We start from the raw sequence: 21,302 nt of genomic DNA, 5'->3' as shown, positions 1-21,302 counted from the left end.
CCTAACCCTAAGTCTAACCCTAACCCTAATACCCCTAACTTTAATATAATTAAAATAATTCTAAATAAAACTTACTATTAATAACTAAATAATTCCTATTTAAACATAAATACTTACCTGTAAAATAAAACCTAAGCTAGCTACAATATAACTAATAGTTATATTGTAGCTACCTTAGGTTTTATTTTTATTTCACAGCTAAGTTTATATTTATTTTAACTAGGTAGACTAGTTAGTAAATAGTTATTAACTATTTACTAGCTACCTAGTTAAAATAAATTCAAATTTACCTGTAAAATAAAACCTAGCCTGCCTCACACTAACACCTAACATTACAATAAAATTAAATAAATTACATTAAAAAAATACATTTATCTAAATTACAAAAAATAAAAAACACTAAATTACACAAAATAAAAAAAGAAATTATCAGAAATAAAAATTAATTTCTCCTAATCTAATAGCCCTATCAAAATAAAAAATCCCACCCAAAATAAAAAAAAAACCCTAGCCTACACTAAACTGCCAATAGCCCATAAAAGAGCCTTTTGCGGGACATTGCCCCAAAGAAATCATCTCTTTTACCTGTATAAAAAAAATACAAACAACCCCCAACAGTAAAACCCACCACCCACACAACTAACCCAAATTAAAATCCTATCTAAATAAACCTAAGCTCCCCATTGCCCTGAAAAGGGCATTTGGTTGGGCATTGCCCTTAAAAGGGCATTTAGCTCTTTTACATTGCCCAAAACCCTAAGCTAATAAAACCCACCCAATAAACCCTTAAAAAAACCTAACACTAACCCCCGAAGATCCACTTACAGTTTTTGAAGACCGGACATCCATCCAGGAGAAGTCTTCATCCAAGCGGCAAGAAGTCCTCAACGAAGCCTGGAGAAGTCTTCATCCAAGCGGCAAGAATTCGTCCTCCAGATGGGCAGAAGTCTTCATCCAGACGGCATCTGCTATCTTCATCCTTCCGGGGCAGAGCGGGTCCATCTTCAAAACATCCTAGCGTGGAGCATCCTCTTCATACGGTCCCAGCCGTACACTGAAGGTTCCCTTTAAGGGACGTCATCCAAGATGGCATCCCTTGAATTCCGATTGACTGATAGAATTCTATCAGCCAATAGGAATTAAAGGGTAAATCAGCCAATGGAATTGAGCTTGCATTTTATTGGCTGTTCCAATCAGCCAATAGAATGCGAGCTCAATCCTATTGACTGATTGGATCAGCCAATAGGATTAAAACTCAATCCTATTGGCTGATTGCATCAGCCAATATGATTTTTTCCCTTTAATTCCGATTGGCTGATAGAATTCTATCAGCCAATCGGAATTCAAGGGACGCCATCTTGGATGACGTCCCTTAAAGGGAACCTTCAGTGTACGGCTGGGACCGTATGAAGAGGATGCTCCACGCCGGATGTCTTGAAGATGGACCCTCTCGGTGCCGGAAGGATGAAGATAGAAGATGCCGTATGGATGAAGACTACTGCCCGCCTGGAGGACGACTTCTTGCCGCTTGGATGAAGACTTCTCCCGGCTTCGTTGAGGACTTCTTGCCGCTTGGATGAAGACTTCTCCTGACTGGAGAGGATGGATATCTGGTCTTCAAAAACTGTAAGTGGATCTTCGGGGGTTAGTGTTAGGTTTTTTTAAGGGTCTATTGGGTGGGTTTTATTTTTAGCTTAGGGTTTTGGGCAATGTAAAAGAGCTAAATGCCCTTTTAAGGGCAATGCCCATCCAAATGCCCTTTTCAGGGCAATGGGGAGCTTAGGTTTATTTAGATTTTCATTGGGGATTTAGGATTTTCATTGGGGAGTTGGTTGTGTGGGTGGTTGGTTTTACTGTTGGGGGGTTGTTTGTATTTTTTTATACAGGTAAAAGAGCTGATTTCTTTGGGGCAATGCCCCGCAAAAGGCCCTTTTAATGGCTATTGGCAGTTTAGTGTAGGCTAGGGTTTTTTATTTTGGGGGCTTTTTTATTTTGATAGGGCTATTAGATTTGGTGTAATTAGTTTAAATATTTGATAATTTCTGTTTTATTTTGTGTAACTTAGTAGGGTTTTTTGTAATTTAGTTAATTGTATTTCATTAATGTAATTTATTCAATTTTAGTGTAATGTTAGGTTTAACTGTAAGACAGGTTAGGTTTAATTTCACAGGTAAATTTGTATTTATTTTTACTAGGTAGTTAGTAAATAGTTAATAACTGTTTACTAACTAATCAACCTAGTTAAAATAAATACAAACTTACCTGTGAAATAAAAATAAAACATAAGCTAGATACAATATAACTATTAGTTATATTGTAGCTAGCTTAGGTTTTATTTTACAGGTAAGTATTTATTTAGTTTTAAATAGGAATTATTTAGGTATTAATTGTAATTTTTATTTGGAATTATTTTAATTATGTTAAAGTTAGTGGGGGTTAGGGTTAGGTTTAGGGGTTAATAACTTTAGTATGGTGGCAGAAACATTGGGGGCAGCAGATTAGGGGGTAATAAGTGTAGTTAGGAGGCAGCAATTTTGGGGACAGCAGATTAGTGATTAATAACAGTAATGTAGGTTGCGGTGATGGTAGGGACAGCAGATTAGGGGTTAATAAGTGTATGTAGGTGGCAACGACATTGGGTAAGCAGATTAGGGGTTAATAATATTTAACTAGTGTTTGCGATGCAGGAGGGCCTCGGTTTAGGGGTTAATAGGTAGTTTATGGGTGTTTAGTGCACTTTGTAACACTTTAGTTAAAAGTAAAAGTAAAAAAAGTAAAACTCATAGCTACTGACTCATAACTACTGACTTTCAGGTGGCAGTACAGATCTTGTAGTTATAGGCTGTACTGCTCACTTTTTGGCCGGACAGGCAAACTCGTAATACCGGCGCTATGGAAGTCCCATTGAAAAAGGACTTTTTGAAAGGTGCGGTAGTTACGTTGCATTACGGCCAAAAAGGTGTGCTGTACAGCTATACCTACAACACCTGTAATACCAGTGGTAGTGAAGCACAACTCGTAATCTAGCTGTTAGTTAATAAAGAAATCCATAATGAAATGTATAGCTAATCCCTTAAAATGTGCAGGTACTAACAAATGATGCCACAAAGATACATAGTAAGGTTTGACGCTAGTTTTAGTAGAGGGGTCATTATATTCAAATACTGTTTTTCATAGTTAAATACTTATTTTGTCCCCATTTAAAGTGAATGTAAATTTTCGTTGTGACGAATCCTCCTAAGCATTGCATTACTGTTATTTAGTTAAACCACTAAGTATTTTTCTTTAATAAAACTACCATCTCTATTATATTTATTATATAACTTTCTGCCGTTTTCACTCGGACTCCTCCCAGTCGCCACTCCCGAGTTCTGCACTGTCTGACGTATAGAGCATTCCCACCTGCTCTATACGTATCTCTTTAGCACGCTCCCGTTGAGCTGTGGACCTCTTTTATTAAATTGCAACATAATATTCAATTAATAAGTACATTCATTGAATGCTATACTGTCAGAGATTGCAGCAGCAGCAGAGTCCTGCTCGTCACAACTTGTGAACGCACATCTAGGCTGAGTAGGAAGAATTTTGTTTAACGCATGCGCAGAACAAGCACATGACATTTATAAATAGGGGTTGAACCCCCCTTGGGGGGAAACAATGATTGGGAACTGGATTTCACATGTAGTGTCAATCAAACAGCCAATATGTCAGGCGGAGGAACTGCGGAAAGACCGACACGATTCAAAGGTATAATTTAGCGATATTAGTGCTTTTAAAAAACAATTATGAATTAAAGTTGCCCTATTTTGGCTAAAAGATTAATATGGCATTAACGAATGTCCTGAAGTTTACATTCACTTGAACTCTCTCATGTTAGAAAAAGACATGTACAAAAGGTCTGCCAAGCAAATTAATGGCTGTTGAAATTAAGGGGGGGGGGGGGGGGGGATTTCTATGATAATGGATAAAGCCACCTAACACCCTCCCTGCATCCTCTCTAGAACCTCTATGTATGACCAACTGAAAATATTCATTATTTTAAAAAAGGCTAAATGTAAAAATATAAAATTTTACATTTGTTAAAAGGGACATTCTAAAGCAAAAATGATATGCTCTAAATCATGTTTGCCTTAATCACTGTATCTTACTATGCATTTAACTTCCACAAATGGAGTTAAGCCCATACATACAGGCCCACTCTGAAGGCTCAAGCACTGCAGGAGGGGCAGACACCTAGCTGCCAGTCATGCACTAGCTATTTTCAATACTCCTAGGCAAGACGTTACATATGTTCTTAACCCTTTGTTGGGTTTAAATATATACAGTATATAGTAGATGGTCATTCCCTTGATCTGATTTTCACCTATCGATGCACTCTTTCAAATTTAACAAACTCCCCTTTTCCTCTCTCTGACCATCATCTCCTAACTTGCAACATCACTTCCCTACCTACAAAGCCCCCTCCCTCTAACCCTCACACCAAACTTCACAGAAGCACTAAGTCACTAGAACTGAATCAGCTCGCTAGCTCCCTCAAACCTCTCCTCTCATCCATCACCTCCTTTTTCTGCCCTGACCAATCTATCTGCCAGTATAATTCCACCCTTACATCAGTCATTGACACTCTGGCCCCTCCAACCTTAGCTCAGAAACCACACTCTCATCCTCAGCCCTGGCATACTCTTCTGACACGATACCTACGCAGATGCTCCCGTACTGCTGAGCGACATTGGAGGAAATCTCGGAGTTCAGCTGACTTTCTTCACTACAAGTTCATCCTGAACTCCTACTATTCTGCCCTTAATCTTTATAAGCAACAATATTTTTCTAATCTCATCTCTACTCTTTCCTCTAACCCTAAACATCTGTTCAACACATTCAACACTCTTTTCAGCCCACCCCCACCTCCTAACACAACCTCTCTCTCAGCTCAAGATTTTGCAAGCCACTTCAACAACAAAATTGACTCCATCAGAAGTGAAATCAGCTCTCAACATACTTCCAATATCCTACCCCCTCAAAAGCTCACGATCACCCAAAACCCAAATATCCAAAAATGCAGCTCTTTTGCCCCTGTTAATGAGGATGAAGTTTCTGCCCTTATACTGTCCTCCCACCTCACTACCTGCCCCCTCGACCCCATCCCCTCACAGCTACTCCCTTCCCTCTCTTCTACCCTCACCCCATACTCACACACATTTTCAACCTCTCCCTCAGCACTGGTATATTTCCCTCATCTCTAAAACATGCACTGGTTACACCTATCCTCAAAAAACCTTCCCTTGATCCAACCTCCCCTTCAAATTACCGCCCTATTTTCCTACTCTCTCTTGCCTCAAAGCTCCTCGAAAAGCTAGTTTATGCACGTCTATCCCATTTCCTTACACTAAACTCTCTTCTTGACCCACTGCAATCTGGATTTCGTTCCCATCACTCTACAGAGACAGCAATTGTCAAGGTTACCAATGACCTACTTGCAGAAAAATCCAAAGGCCACTTCTCTCTGCTTATCCTCCTTGACCTGTCTGCAGCCTTTGACACTGTTGACCACCCTCTTCTGCTCCAAACCCTCCAATCCTTTGGCATCTGTGACACAGCTCTCTCGTGGTTCTCTTCCTATCTGACTAACCGTACATTTAGTGTAGCCTTCTCCGGAGCATCCTCTGCCCCGTTAACACTTTCTGTTGGGGTACCTCAAGGCTCTGTCCTTGGTCCCCTTCTCTTCTCAATCTACACGTCGTCACTAGGTTCCTTAATAAAGTCACATGGGTTTCAATACCATTTGTATGCCGATGACACCCAAATCTACCTCTCTGCACCAGACCTACCTCCTTCCTTACTAACCCGTGTCACTAACTGTCTTTCTCACATCTCATCTTGGATGTCCTCTCACTACCTTAAGCTAAATCTCTCCAAAACTGAACTCCTTATTTTTCCCCCTTCTTCCAATGTCTCCACCCCCAAAATTTCTATAACTGTTGATAATTCCACCATTACCCCTACCCCGCTCGCCCGATGTCTTGGGGTCACACTTGACTCAGATCTTTCCTTCACTCCTCACATCCAGTCCTTGGCTAAAGCCTGCCGCTTCCACCTTAAAAACATTGCTAAAATTAGACATTTCCTTACACAAGATACAACCAAGATTTTAATCCACTCTCTCATCCTTTCCCGCATTGACTACTACAATTTCGTCCTCTCTGGTCTACCTAGCTGCCGCACAGCTCCTTTACAATCCATTATGAATGCCTCTGCCAGACTCATCTTCCTTACTCGTCGCTCTTCATCTGCTGCACCTCTCTGCCATTCCCTTCACTGGCTTCCTCTTGCCTCTAGGATTAAACATAAAATCCTCACCCTGACATATAAAGCTCTCAACTGCACTGCTCCCCCCTACATCTCAGAACTTGTCTCTAGATACTCTCCCTCCCGTCCCCTTCGATCAGCTCAGGATCTCCTCCTCTCCTCCTCTCTTGTTACTTCCTCACATTCACGTTTACAGGACTTCTCCAGACTGGCCCCCATCTTGTGGAATTCCCTGCCTCGCTCCATAAGACTCTCCCCTAGTTTTAACAGCTTCAAGCACTCCCTAAAAACTTTACTATTCAGGGATGCATACAACCAACACTAACCTTTCCTAACGCCATTGCTTTCCCCTTGAACCCCTTAGATTGTAAGCCCATGGGCCCAGCTGTTTACAGATCGCTTCATAAGAGCCGACTACAACAGTGATACTCTCAGCAGGGCCCTCTACCCACTTGACCCCTACAAAAGCTATCCTGTACACTGACTATGTTTACAGCGCTGTGGAATCTGTTGGCGCTCTTCAAATACCTGATAATAATAATAATATACAGTATTACGCTAGAGCCAATAATTCTAAAATAAGCCAATTAGGGCATGAAATGTTTGCATTAAAATACATTGGAGTGGCTATAATTTGCTATTCCAGGATACTACTCTGCTGAATTTAATTCTTTATGATGCAATACACTTAGGGTTAAAGAGAAATAAACATCTGGCACCACAGCAATTTATTATATTAATTTTTCTATAAATGGTAAACTGCTAAAATGGCCTCTAAGTACAGCAATTAATCACACAAAAATGTTTGACATTTCTTGATGTCTAATGGGCACTGAGCTAGTAGATGTGCTGGCAATGAGATGTAATCATTACACTGCTGTAGGGTTCTCTAATGCTTTGGAACAAAACTCTCATTAAAATCATTGTCAGTAAGACACAAAGCAGAATGAATAAAAAAGCATCATTCAAATTATTAAACTATTTTAAACTTTTTTAACAAAACATTTGTTGAGAAACTCGATCACATGCATTACTGAACTGCTTATGGTAACCTTATGCAATACTACTCATATATTGCCTAATATAAACTGTATATCAGTCACAGTGACAATACAGACAAAATAAAAATGAAGACTTTGCCTTCAGTACCTGAGCTTCCTGGCCTGCCAGTTACAGTGTTTGGTGGTGTTCTTCTACGCATGGATGTTGGTCGGACAGGTAGTTGAGGTGGTGAAGATACTAAATGAGAAATATAGAAAGGCTATTATAACTACTACAGGGAGTGCAGAATTATTAGGCAAGTTGTATTTTTGAGGATTAATTTTATTATTGAACAACAACCATGTTCTCAATGAACCCAAAAAACTCATTAATATCAAAGCTGAATAGTTTTGGAAGTAGTTTTTAGTTTGTTTTTAGTTATAGCTATTTTAGGGGGATATCTGTGTGTGCAGGTGACTATTACTGTGCATAATTATTAGGCAACTTAACAAAAAACAAATATATACCCATTTCAATTATTTATTTTTACCAGTGAAACCAATATAACATCTCAACATTCACAAATATACATTTCTGACATTCAAAAACAAAACAAAAACAAATCAGTGACCAATATAGCCACCTTTCTTTGCAAGGACACTCAAAAGCCTGCCATCCATGGATTCTGTCAGTGTTTTGATCTGTTCACCATCAACATTGCGTGCAGCAGCAACCACAGCCTCCCAGACACTGTTCAGAGAGGTGTACTGTTTTCCCTCCTTGTAAATCTCACATTTGATGATGGACCACAGGTTCTCAATGGGGTTCAGATCAGGTGAACAAGGAGGCCATGTCATTAGATTTTCTTCTTTTATACCCTTTCTTGCCAGCCACGCTGTGGAGTACTTGGACGCGTGTGATGGAGCATTGTCCTGCATGAAAATCATGTTTTTCTTGAAGGATGCAGACTTCTTCCTGTACCACTGCTTGAAGAAGGTGTCTTCCAGAAACTGGCAGTAGGACTGGGAGTTGAGCTTGACTCCATCCTCAACCCGAAAAGGCCCCACAAGCTCATCTTTGATGATACCAGCCCAAACCAGTACTCCACCTCCACCTTGCTGGCATCTGAGTCGGACTGGAGCTCTCTGCCCTTTACCAATCCAGCCACGGGCCCATCCATCTGGCCCATCAAGACTCACTCTCATTTCATCAGTCCATAAAATCTTAGAAAAATCAGTCTTGAGATATTTCTTGGCCCAGTCTTGACGTTTCAGCTTGTGTGTCTTGTTCAGTGGTGGTCGTCTTTCAGCCTTTCTTACCTTGGCCATGTCTCTGAGTATTGCACACCTTGTGCTTTTGGGCACTCCAGTGATGTTGCAGCTCTGAAATATGGCCAAACTGGTGGCAAGTGGCATCTTGGCAGCTGCACGCTTGACTTTTCTCAGTTCATGGGCAGTTATTTTGCGCCTTGGTTTTTCCACACGCTTCTTGCGACCCTGTTGACTATTTTGAATGAAACGCTTGATTGTTCGATGATCACGCTTCAGAAGCTTTGCAATTTTAAGAGTGCTGCATCCCTCTGCAAGATATCTCACTATTTTTGACTTTTCTGAGCCTGTCAAGTCCTTCTTTTGACCCATTTTGCCAAAGGAAAGGAAGTTGCCTAATAATTATGCACACCTGATATAGGGTGTTGATGTCATTAGACCACACCCCTTCTCATTACAGAGATGCACATCACCTAATATGCTTAATTGGTAGTAGGCTTTCGAGCCTATACAGCTTGGAGTAAGACAACATGCATAAAGAGGATGATGTGGTCAAAATACTCATTTGCCTAATAATTCTGCACTCCCTGTAGATACATCAATGGTGACGAGAAAACATTAATAAACCTTTCTCTGCTAAAATGAAAATATATATATACTGCTGTTGCTGTATTGCAAGCTCAACAAAATGTAATTTTAATAAATGTCTCTCCAAACAATGACTATTCAACACCTAGTTCTTAATATAGTGATAATAAACCAATATTTTCCTCAGTAATTTAGGTGTCTATGCTAGATAAATACAAAGCCCCACGTATAAAGCCGGTGCGGACAAGGTTAATGACTTGAGAACTTGTCTGCTTCTCAGGCAAATGGGCATTGGACACTGTAAGTTTGATGGACATATGTATCATTACACATACTTGTGAGTGTAATGCCACCCTCTTGAATCGCGTAAGAGAAAGGCCTGCCAATCACCCCAAATGAATATGTTTGGGGTGATTTCAATCCGCCAACTCAGAGGTGGCGGAGAGTATAAGAAGTAGCGATCTGGTGTGTAGTCATGTGTGAGTCTGCCCCACAATAGGACAGGGTGTGGGATAGAAGAGAAACCTCAATGTGTCATGTGATGCTTTTGTCTTCATATGTGTTGATATATAATAAGAAATAGCTATAAAGTATAACATTTACTTACCCCATATAAGCAAGTCGACAGTTCTACATGACTAGAAAACCACAACATTAGATTTTATGTTGGCTGATACTGACTTGAAGTTACTTGAAAGTTGGTTATTTTTTTAAAAGCAGCCTTGCTATACTTCTAATAGTAAGCTGATTTTTTTTTCTACTAGCCAGCTTCAACTGACTTAGGATATGCAATTCAGTTGTAAAGGATGACTTTATAACTGACTTGAATTTACATAATAGCCAAATTGAAGATATTTCTTAGCTCAGTTCATAGTGGGTGCAAACCTCACTGGTTAAATCTCAACATCTGAGTGTTGGTGACTAAGAAAGTAAATTATTGAAACGAAAAAAGAAAAGGCATAATCATTGTTACAAGTATATGCTTTGTCACAAATAGTCTGTTTACCTGAATATGTTTTTCGACCAGTATTGTTGGGTTCCATTGAAATGTTTCTGCTTACTCCAAGAATCTTGCTGTTGTCACTTCTGCCACCTAAGAAGCAACATTTTCGGTAGTAACATTGTTCAAACTTTAAACCAAAGAAAAATAAACATTCTGTATTTTCCTATTGAAGTTGGGTCAGATTTAAGGCAGTTACAATTTAAAATAATTTTGTTATGTGATGAGAGTGGTTTAACACAGCTTAATCAAAATGAATATTCTTATATTCAGAATATGAGGCAAAGAAAGTATTTTGGTATGATTTTCTACCTTTATATTTAGTTTAATTGATGCAACTTATTAATTAAATATTAATTAGCTTTTGCCTATTCTTAACACTATGTGGACTACTAACATTTTGTGATCATTTTTATTTACATTACATTCTGTATATAAAGTATATAAATAGACAATACTGACAAATAAAACAAGTTCCAGACAGTATTATTAATTATTTTTTGTATTTGACCTTTTGCACTAAAAGGTACTTTAGTTCAGTTCAATGTGTTTGTGTGTGTATGTCCCTTTAAGGTTTTTTTTTTTAATTACCTAATAGGTTATTAGTGTTTTTATATTTTTAATCTCTCTCTCTTACACACATACACAGACAGAGAGAGAGAGAGGAGAGAGAGAGAGAGAAAGAAAGAAAGAAAGAAAGAAAGAAAGACAGAAAGACACAGAGACACAGACACCTTCAATGTGATAACCCAATTAATTTTATTCACCATGGAAAATAATTGAAAAATAGTATAACTGGATGTATTTCTGATACACAGAACTTTCAGTCATTTGGCCCTTAACTAAATTTCAACTTCCAATTTCCTCCCAACTCTATTATCCCATCCAGTGTAATCTTATTTAATCTGAAAATCAGAGACATCAAATGTTGGACAGCACTTAATATGCAAACATGTCTAGAATGACTAACACCAGCTGTTTATGTGCTATAGTCTAAATATTCTCATGTAAATTAACTAAACTAACACAAATATTAGACTATTACATCTAGATTACAAGGAATTTGCAAGGATTTTCCACTTTACTTTTAATAATTTTGTATAAAATATTAACTGTATATAAACTAGTTCTGGCTGTATAGTTTTCTTAAAAGAACAAACTCATTTATGCACTATATATATATATATATAAAATTATGTTCACAAAATTAGCATTGTTCTGCAATTCATTGTCATGTCCTCCTATTTCAGAGCTAAATTAAAGGAAAATATAGCATAATATATAGTATAATAGAATACAGTATATAACAACATTTTTTTTCCTATTCATTAGACTTGTGCAGCACCAAAAATTCAGTTTGTTCGAATCTTTCATACCAAATATTTGGGGAAATTAGTTTTGAATATTCATCTGCTGCACTATTTGGTATTCATTTCATTTTAAATTAAACTAATACTGATGAATATCATGGAACATTTACACTCATTTTTGTTAAACAAATGTAAATGTTCCTTTGATTTCGCCTCTTGCACACTGAGAGCTGCGCTAATCCCAATCCTTTTTCTCAGGGGAATTGGGATTAGGAAGATGATGCCGCGCTAATAGGAGGCAAAATATGGTAGACCCCAGGGCCTGCATTAAAGAACCTTTGAGGTTAGCGTGGCTCTCCAGTGTGCTAGAGGTAAGTATTTAACCACTTAAGGGACAGTCTACTCCATAATTGTTATTGCTTAAAAAGATAGATAATTCTTTTATTACCCATTCCCCAATTTTGAATAACCAACACAATTTTATTAAAGGGACAGTCAAGTCCAAAAAAACCTTTCATGTTTTAAATAGGGCATGCAATTTTAAACAACTTCCCAATTTACTTTTATCACCAATTTTGCTTTGTTCTCTTGGTATTCTATTTCTTAGTTGAAAGATAAAACTAGGAGGTTCATATGCTAATTTCTTAGACCTTGAAGACTGCCTCTAATCTGAATACATTTTGAGCACTAGAGGGCATTGGTTCACATGTTTCATATAGATAACATTGAGCTCATGCACGTAAAGTGACCTAGGAGTGAGCACTGATTGGCTAAACTGCATGTCTGTCAAAAGAACTGAAATAAGGGGGCAGTCAGCAGAAGCTTTGATACAAGATAATTACAGAGGTAAAACGTGTATTATTATAACTGTTTTGGTTATGCAAAACTGGGGAATGGGTAATGAAGGGATTATCTTTCTTTTTAAACAACAAAAATTCTGGTGTTGACTGTCCCTTTAATATACTTTTTACCTCTGTGATTACCTTGTATCTAAGCCTCTGCAAACTGTCCCCTTATTTCAGTTCTTTTGATCTGCATTTTAGCCAATCAGTGCTGACTTGTAAATAACTCCAAGGGAGTGAGCACGTTATCTATATGGCACACATGAACTAGCACTGTCTAGCTGTGAAAAACTGACAAAATGCACTGAAATAAGAGGCGGCCTAGAATTTAGCATATCAGCTTTTAACAAATAAAACCAAGAGAACAAAGCAAATTTCATGATAAAAGTAAATAGGAAAGTTGTTTAAAATTGCATGCCCTATCTGAATCATGAACGTTTAATTTTGACTAGACTGTCTCTTTAAAGGTAATTTAAAGAAAACTAATGAATACTGACAATTTTTTTTTTTCAGTATTTTTTTTCGTTTTCTTTAAATTTCATTGGTGCATTCATTCGGATATTCGTTTTGTGAAAAACAAATGAATATTTGATTTTGTTATGAATTTGCATTCATAACGAAACTAATGTACATCTCTACTATGCATTATATGTTCCTTTAAATCAAGGTGATCATATCCAAACTACTATATGCCATTTTGAGTCCAAAGAGTATTGGAATGTAAGCTTTTGGTTTATGAAGTTTAACAGTGTTTCTCTAGTAAAGGTGTTAAATCGCTTAGGAGTGTTTTAAAAAATAGTTCCATAAGAGTGAGGAAATTAAATGGAAAAATTTCTTAGCAGTCTCACAAAAACACAGGTTTTGGGGTGCCAACATTCCTATCAAGCTAAATTGCTATCTTATAACAAATTATATCTCTTTCTATATATCATTTTATTTTATAGCTATAGTACCTGAAATTTTACAAAACAGTTACCAATAATTTAGAATTAGAGGACATATTAAAGTATATATGTTCTGGTAATAGGCTAAAATAAGGAAACTAATAAATACTTTTGTATACTTATCTTATACTGTTTTACATTGTTACAATTGTTTTCTTAGTGTTATATCAGATAGTTTTATTATTAGAAACTGATGAAGAAAATGTATGCATTTAAGGTAAGATATTGAATCTCGGTATGTTCTGATAACTTTATTTTTTATAAATAAAATAGATTATTTCTTGCATAATTTATCCATCTACTAATAAAGCAAATAAATATATATATATATATATATATATATATATATATATATATATATATATATATATATATATATATATATATATATATATATATATATATATGATCCTTGTCACTATTCTGCTTTGTGCACACTCTAGAACAGAGGTGGGGATCATGTACATTTTTTCACATCCATGGTACCTTTTATTAAAATATAAGGCAACGTAAAACAAACATTAAGTAATTGTATTCCTTATAAATATATAATATATCAAAGATAAATGTGTAATATCTTTTATATATATATACATATATATATATATATACACATATATATATATATATATATATATATATATATATATATATATATATATATATATGAGTTTATAAAAAATATTTATTACATTCTACAGTCTCACACAGTAAAAAAAAACAGTATGCTGATAGGATAAACCAGAGCACCACAACATTTGTTTTGAGTGCCAGCAAGGGCAATTTTGCTATATGTTCACCATACTGTGGAAAAATAAAATTGTGTGTGTATGGGATATTTATTAAGAAGAGACTTTGAAGCTTGCATTACACAAGATTAGCATTTTCCTTGAATATATGTTGGTGTATATTCCTGTGGAGCACTTGTAATTCTAACCAAAGCAATAAAGCAATACCTGGTATTATTCCAGTCATCCAGTTGAAGTCACCAGTTGGCCTAGATCTAAGGGATCCTTGGCTTGTTCCATTTTGTGCTATGCGAGTAATAAAGACAGGTTATATTTGTAGGTTTTGTACAAACGTCTACAAATCTCAACCTAAGCTCAGTTTAGAATGTTTTAACTTTCACTAAGCACAATTCACATCAACATAAAAGTATATATATATATATATATATATATATATATATATATATATATATATATATATATATATATATACATATATATATATATATATATATATATATATATACATACATATATATATATATATATATATATATATATATATATATATATATACAGTATATATAGTTCCAAAGTTTGTTGCATTTCCAAGGTTGATAGTCTGCATGTAATAAATTATTATTTTTTACATATCTGAATCAAATATCATGTATATACACTGCACATGTCTGTTCTGGGCAGGGCCGGATTTATAATAAGGCAGAGTAGGGATGTGTCTACAGTCACCCTCCATAGAGGGGCGTTTGTCTATGCTTAACATAAATACCAATCAGTCGGCGAACTTAACTAAGATGGTTAATGTATTATGCATGCGCAGCATTCAGCTTGCCCCATGCCCGCACAATGCTTACGGCAGCCTTAACAAAGTTAAGTGGCAATCTTAGTTAAGGTTGCCTGCACATCGATGAATGATGAGCGAGGAGGGCGGGGGTGCTTTAGGTTTTGGTGCCTACAGGCACCTGGGCTGGTTCCGGGAGTATAACTATCAGGTGAAAAATATGTACTATGCATGCTAACTAAAAATGATTTGGAAATCAACTTGAGCCACAAAAATTAAGGTTAAAGAGAAATATTAGAAACAATATTGCAGCAATATTTAAATTAATAATGTTCTAGTTCAACCAGAGACAAAATGTCACTTTTTAACAAAAGTATTAAAGAAGGATTATTTGTAAGAGCAAAGTAGTTTACTATTTGATCTTAGAATTAATTGAAATTTTGATAAAACAACCTGATCGTCTATTAGAACATAATATAGATAAATATTACCAATTTAAGTAATCAACTTACATTTTAATATATTTAGGCTTAGAATTACAAGTGGGGTACAAAAATATAAGCAATATTGTGTGTTAATATCGCTCAAGCACAATCAATAATTCTTCCATTTGTGTGCTCATATAATACTGTATCACTTGAGTGATAGTCTAGGACAGGCTAACCTCTGCATGTTTGATAACAAGGGTACACTAAATCCCCCTAAATAGCTAAATATCATAGACTTCAATGGGAGCATGCAGTAAAATTTATGTTGGATATCTCTCGAGCCCTAAGCCGATGTTATACTAAGGTTGCACTAAGTCGATTATGTAGTGGAGGTGTTCATGTAGTTATGTGCTATACTATTATTAATAATGATCTACTTTATGTCTCTTTCACAGCTATAATCTGGATTTTGCATGAGCACAACACTTAAAATAATACTAATACTATTAGTGCTTTTTGCACTATAATTTAAAAGTATAGGGCGTGTAAAAAAATGTTTGCCCCAAGTTAAGGTGCTCTGGTTAAATTTTTAAACATTCACTTATATTGTTCGTTATTCTTAGCACAAAGTCAAGCACAAGATAATGCACCCATGTGCAATCAATTAAGATCCCCTTGTAATCTAGCCCCTTAATATGTTACTTTAGATATAATACATTTTTTAAAATTTTGTATTCTTTAATAATCACCCTCTTTTCTGTTACAAGCTCAAGCAGAACTGATGTATTATAATGACTTTAATAAAAATATAATTTATTTCTAATATATAAAAACTTCCACAAATGATGAATGACTATATATGTAGTGCTGAGTGGATATGTCTCAGCAGAGATTTTGGAGAAAACTTGGAGTTAAACTTTATAGCACATTATAGTAGACCCAAGAGATTAACATTTTAACTCAGTGATCCATAAAATCTTGATAAGCTACTGTATAGGAAACCAGTCAGTTAAACCTTATGTAATAAATCTTATAGGAAAGGAAATTCATGTGTCCTGCCAAATCTTTCATGGTCTTTTGGGTTTTCTGGTTTTCTAGTTCCATGAAAAAGTCCAGTACTTGATTTAGTCATTTTAAAAGTACAATAAAACTGTATCCCACAGCAAACAAAGAACAATAAAGATTCACACATGTACCACATTAAAATACAGAAGCCCACATGTGCTGCACTCATACATCAGAATAATAAAATGAGTAATTACCAGGCCGTGTCCTTGGTCTGACTGAAGTTCTGGGTCTGGAAGAACTAAGCTGCAGTTTATAAGGAGCTGAAAAAAAAGAAACAGAGTTTGCAATCAAAAAAAGTATTCCATTGAGTATTTGTTATCAATGAGATCTGATGGATGGCCATGCAGTTCAGCCAGCATATTTGATGCAAAATGTTGCTTCTGTAATGGAAAAGTCAACGTTAATACTGAAAGAAAGATTTTTTTCCAAAATGGTTGAAAATGATAATGATGAAGATGACAATGATGATGACGATAATGGCAATGATAGCGGCGGCATGCTGCATGTTGAGCAGTTTACATTCCGGAAGCATGATGATGGTTGACTCCAAGACATATTGTTGCAAATGGCGATACATTTGAAATGAAAGAAAAGGTTTATAAGAATTTACAGGGTTCCACTATGGCTGAACACCAGAATCAAAATGTAAGAATGGAGCAAGTCTAAAGGAAAGAAGAGTAACAAGCCATTCTTCATGAAATGCCAAAAATAAAGCAAATATCCTCTGTTACCCAATGTTGCCACAATACTCTGTGGTGGAATTTTAGGTTTACTAGACTCCTTTGGTGATTCCGTTGACACTGTTAAAAAGCAGTTGAAACTTCTGAAGACAGAAATAAACTATACAAGGACAAATTCTTCAGATACACAAGGATACAGATATTAAGCTTTTGTTTAGGTAAACAAATAAAATTGACTCTCTCTGCTACTCATTACATGCTTATTAAGCAGCACTTTGCTGAAGAGTCTCTAGTCCCATCTTTGTTGTAACTGAGAACAAATGCAGATATACTTCATTATAAGAAAGACAATAATTTAATAGCTTTGGCAGAGAACACACACAGACCATTATACCCATAAAAATACTTCAGCAATTGTCAATTTTTCTTCCAGGCTAAATCTGGAGAGAGATCAGGTTTTATAGCTTAGTAAAGGTCTGGCTGTTTCTGAATAAAGTAATCTCCATATTGTACAACAGATGTACAACTACTGTTGGATACTTGTTCACTTGTAAATTTATAAGGTTTCAGTAACGCAACACAAATAACTCCTGTATCTAGCTATACATTAACAGTATATGGTTATTTTTATTTACAGCTTTAAATCAAAGCTTTCCAACATTATAATGTTTTAAGTCACCCATATCAATATAAAGGATCCTATTTCTCAGTATAAATAAAGCTATATTACATCAGCAGGAAATGTGCATATACAGTTTTATATTAGAAAAAGATACCTCAACTAAAACAACCTTATTAATAATAAACTACAGAAAAATTATTCACTTGAAACAAATCATATTATAAATTGTAATCTCATTGTTTTTTTCCCATTCTTGTCTTTGTTGTTAACTTGCTGATATCACTGATATAGCATTTGTATATCACAAGTTTTAATGTGCTTGTGCCTACAAAAATGAACTTATAAACTGGAACGAGCATTCATGGCCATGAGTAAGCCCATCATACCAAGATACCTGGTTATCAAGTGTTCTGATTACAATAGGCTAATGTAACACATGTAAATACATATTTTCCTTGCAGATTGAACAAAAGAGTTAATTGAAAAGAGCCTTGCTGTAACCTTAAGAAGTGTGAATGGGCTATTTTATCAGTCAGTTTTGGGAGACCTCCCAGTTTCTATTTTGAAAACAGGTGCAAAACAGCTTTTTCAGGAGCTTTTTTTCTGAGACTTGCAACACTACATTTTGCTAGTCTTGTTGACAGTATAAGAATTGCCTACAAAAGATCTACATACAACATTGTTACATTCATGGAGGGTTATGAGAATCTAAATGAAGTGACAAGACTTTACATGAAAACGGCGTAATTATTTTTGCTAAGCTGGGATTTCTTCCTCAATGCGGGAAACACTTTCCAGAGCCACCATATAAGCTAAAAGAATGAAAAACTTTAATGTTTGTCTAATAAAATGTGTCAGTTTGCATCTAATATGTAGAAAAATGCCAGGGAAGCTGTATATAGTATCTCAGATAAGTATGTCCATCTATTCTATAAATATAGCTCAACGTATTGTAGAAAAATTAAATGTATACACATATTCATTACCAGGTTTGGGACGTGAGCGAGGAGTCTGTTGATTTTTTTTATTTTTGTGAGATGGAACCTTTTGCGTCTCATTAGGAACTGAAAAAAAAATGTAATTGAAAACTATCTTTTACAATTGTAATCCAATTGGACATGGTTATGAGTCAGTGTTATGCACACTGACAAATAAGCGACTTGTTCTATTCAAATTATATGCAGGAACAATACAATTATTCATTATGCAATCAGTAATACACAGTGTAGAAATGTGAAAGAGGCGCTTATTTACTAAGCCAATTATTATATTGAATCATCTTAACAACTGAAGGCATATTATTAGTTAATAAGCAGATTGTTTAGGTATCACTTATGTTACATTTCACTTATAGGATTCTATATTTTTAAGGCCATATAACCCATGCTTGTTGCCACTGGTCGGTACTGTTTTTCAGCTAAAGTAATTTTAAATTTAACTAATCATAAAGCCAGATTCCAAATCTGTGTAATGTTTATGTATAATTCTCAATATAAATGTATCACGATAATGGCAAATACATTTTATTCCCTCCATTGTTTTTTTATTCCTTAATCCTTCACCTGCCTATTTCATTCATCATTTTCACCTCCCATTAAGGACTAGATTATGAGTGGAGCACTAGCAGTTACATGCGAGTGAAAAGGGGTTTACTGCAGGTGTTTGCGAGCATTGGGTTTTTCGCTTGTATTACAAGGTGAAAGTAAACGTGATCACTTGAGCGCAGTTCAAGTTAATGCGTGTCAGAGCTCTGGTTAACTAATTTGCGAAAAAAAGGCAGGCAAAGGGCTTTAACATAGAGATAAATACATATACATGTCTAATGATATATATATATATATATGTATGGCTATATATGTGTACATATGTATTTATATATGTATTTAGACATATTTACACGTATAAATACATTTTTACACATATTTAGACATATACATATATATAAGTGTATCTGTGCCCTTTGCAGTTAAGTAGCTGAAAACGTGTAAAAACATATTTATGCAATATTCATATTTAATAAAATGTTTTACTGTATATTTACTGTAAATATTTCCCATTCCAATGTTCTGCACATAGTAGAATATGTTCTATATATTTCTAAATAGATATACCTATATATATATCTATTTGCATACGAAGAGAGAAGCGCAAATTATTATTATATTAATTTGTATGCAAATTAATATGACCCTGGGGAAGTCTCCCTATGGGTGATGGGGGAAACCAGACGTGGACTCCTTGCCCAGTGTGCTTAGAGGGATGTGGCTGCACCTCACTGACGAGGCCCAAGGAGGCCGAAACGATCGTCTGGGGTTGTCATGTTCCTTGTTCAGAGGAGAATTGCCTGGAATTTCGGGGCTGGACTGACCTTACTTGGCGGGATCAGACTGATATACTTCAGGAAAGTTTTCCTCTGTGAAAAGCACACTGGTCTAAAAGAGGCTGCTTCCGGGTGGTAAATCACCATAGAACTAGCTGATGAGCTGTTGTTCATTCCTGGTAGAGCGCTTCTCTCTTTGTATGCAAATTAATTTGACCCTGGTTAAGTCTCCCTATGGGTGATGGGGGAAACCAGACGTGGACTCCTTGCCCAGTGTGCTTAGAGGAATGTGGCTGCACCTCACTGACGAGGCCCAAGGAGGACGAAATGATCATCTGGGGTTGTCATGTTCCTTGTTCAGGGGAGAATTGCCTGGTATTTTGGGGCTGGACTGATCTTACTTGGCGGGATAAGAATGATATACTTCAGGAAAGTTTTCCTCTGTGAAAAGCACACTGGTCTAAAAGAGGCTGCTTCCAGGTGGTAAATCGCCATAGAACTAGCTGATGAGCTGTTGTTCGTTCCTGGTAGAGCGCTTCTCTCATTGTATGCAAATATATATATCTATACCTATATATAATCATGTGTGTGTGTATAATATATATATATATATATATATATATATATATATATATATATATATATATATATATATATATATATATATATATATATATTTATGTATAAGCTTTACCTTCATGCAGGGGGTGCTCTGGGTGAAACTTGTACACACTCCAAATAAATGATCCTGCATTCTCCGTTCAAACGGAGAATGCAGGATCGTTTATTTGGAGTATGTGTGTGTATATATATATATATATATATATATATATTAATCTTTTTTGGAACGAAATACCATCAGATATATATATATATATATATATATATATATATATATATATATATATAAATATGTATTTATGAATAAATAAAACATTCTATGTGAAGAACATTGTAATGTGAAATATTAATATTTTCATGTCAGGTTAGTGCACTTTAGAATATGCAATCGGGTTTTTCTCTCCATGCAATCGGGTTTTTCTCTTGACTTCTATGGGGGAAAAGGTTATTGTGCTCACAATATTGTAAGCACAGATAACGCTCGAGCTGGGGCATTCAATAACGCTCCACTTGTAATCTGCCACTCGCTAGCCACGCAGCTTAAGAAAAAAAAGGCAGAGATTGGCTAGCGAGATGATTGAATGGGAGGTGAAAACGTTGCTTCAGGAATGAGGGAATGAAATGTGTTTCTCGTTCTTATACATACATTTATATTGAGCACTTATAGATAAAATATTACACAGATTTGGAACTTGACTTTATGATTAGTTAAATTTACCATCATTTTAAGGATTTTTTTTAGGTCCAAATTATAGGTATGCTAATACTCATAACACAACAGCTGGGTCATAGCTGAA

The 21,302-nt window shown here is 35.7% G+C and overlaps 1 protein-coding gene across 1 annotated transcript in view; it reads right to left on the bottom strand.

The window, feature by feature from the left end:
- The window catches only part of ABI3BP (ABI family member 3 binding protein), a 533,245-nt gene that overhangs the window by 156,580 nt on the left and 355,363 nt on the right, over positions 1–21,302 (bottom strand). Inside the window, exons 57-62 of the mRNA XM_053707567.1 lie at positions 18,551–18,628; positions 16,994–17,062; positions 16,457–16,522; positions 14,196–14,273; positions 10,150–10,236; positions 7,456–7,545 (exon numbers count right to left, since the gene is read on the bottom strand). Coding sequence (XP_053563542.1) covers positions 7,456–7,545; positions 10,150–10,236; positions 14,196–14,273; positions 16,457–16,522; positions 16,994–17,062; positions 18,551–18,628 — 468 coding nt within the window. The remainder of the gene's footprint in view (positions 1–7,455; positions 7,546–10,149; positions 10,237–14,195; positions 14,274–16,456; positions 16,523–16,993; positions 17,063–18,550; positions 18,629–21,302) is intronic.

Source organism: Bombina bombina, chromosome 3 (assembly GCF_027579735.1).
Source record: "Bombina bombina isolate aBomBom1 chromosome 3, aBomBom1.pri, whole genome shotgun sequence".
NCBI lineage: Eukaryota > Metazoa > Chordata > Amphibia > Anura > Bombinatoridae > Bombina > Bombina bombina.
Note: the sequence above shows the minus strand (reverse complement) of the source record. Positions and strands in the feature narration are given on the sequence as shown.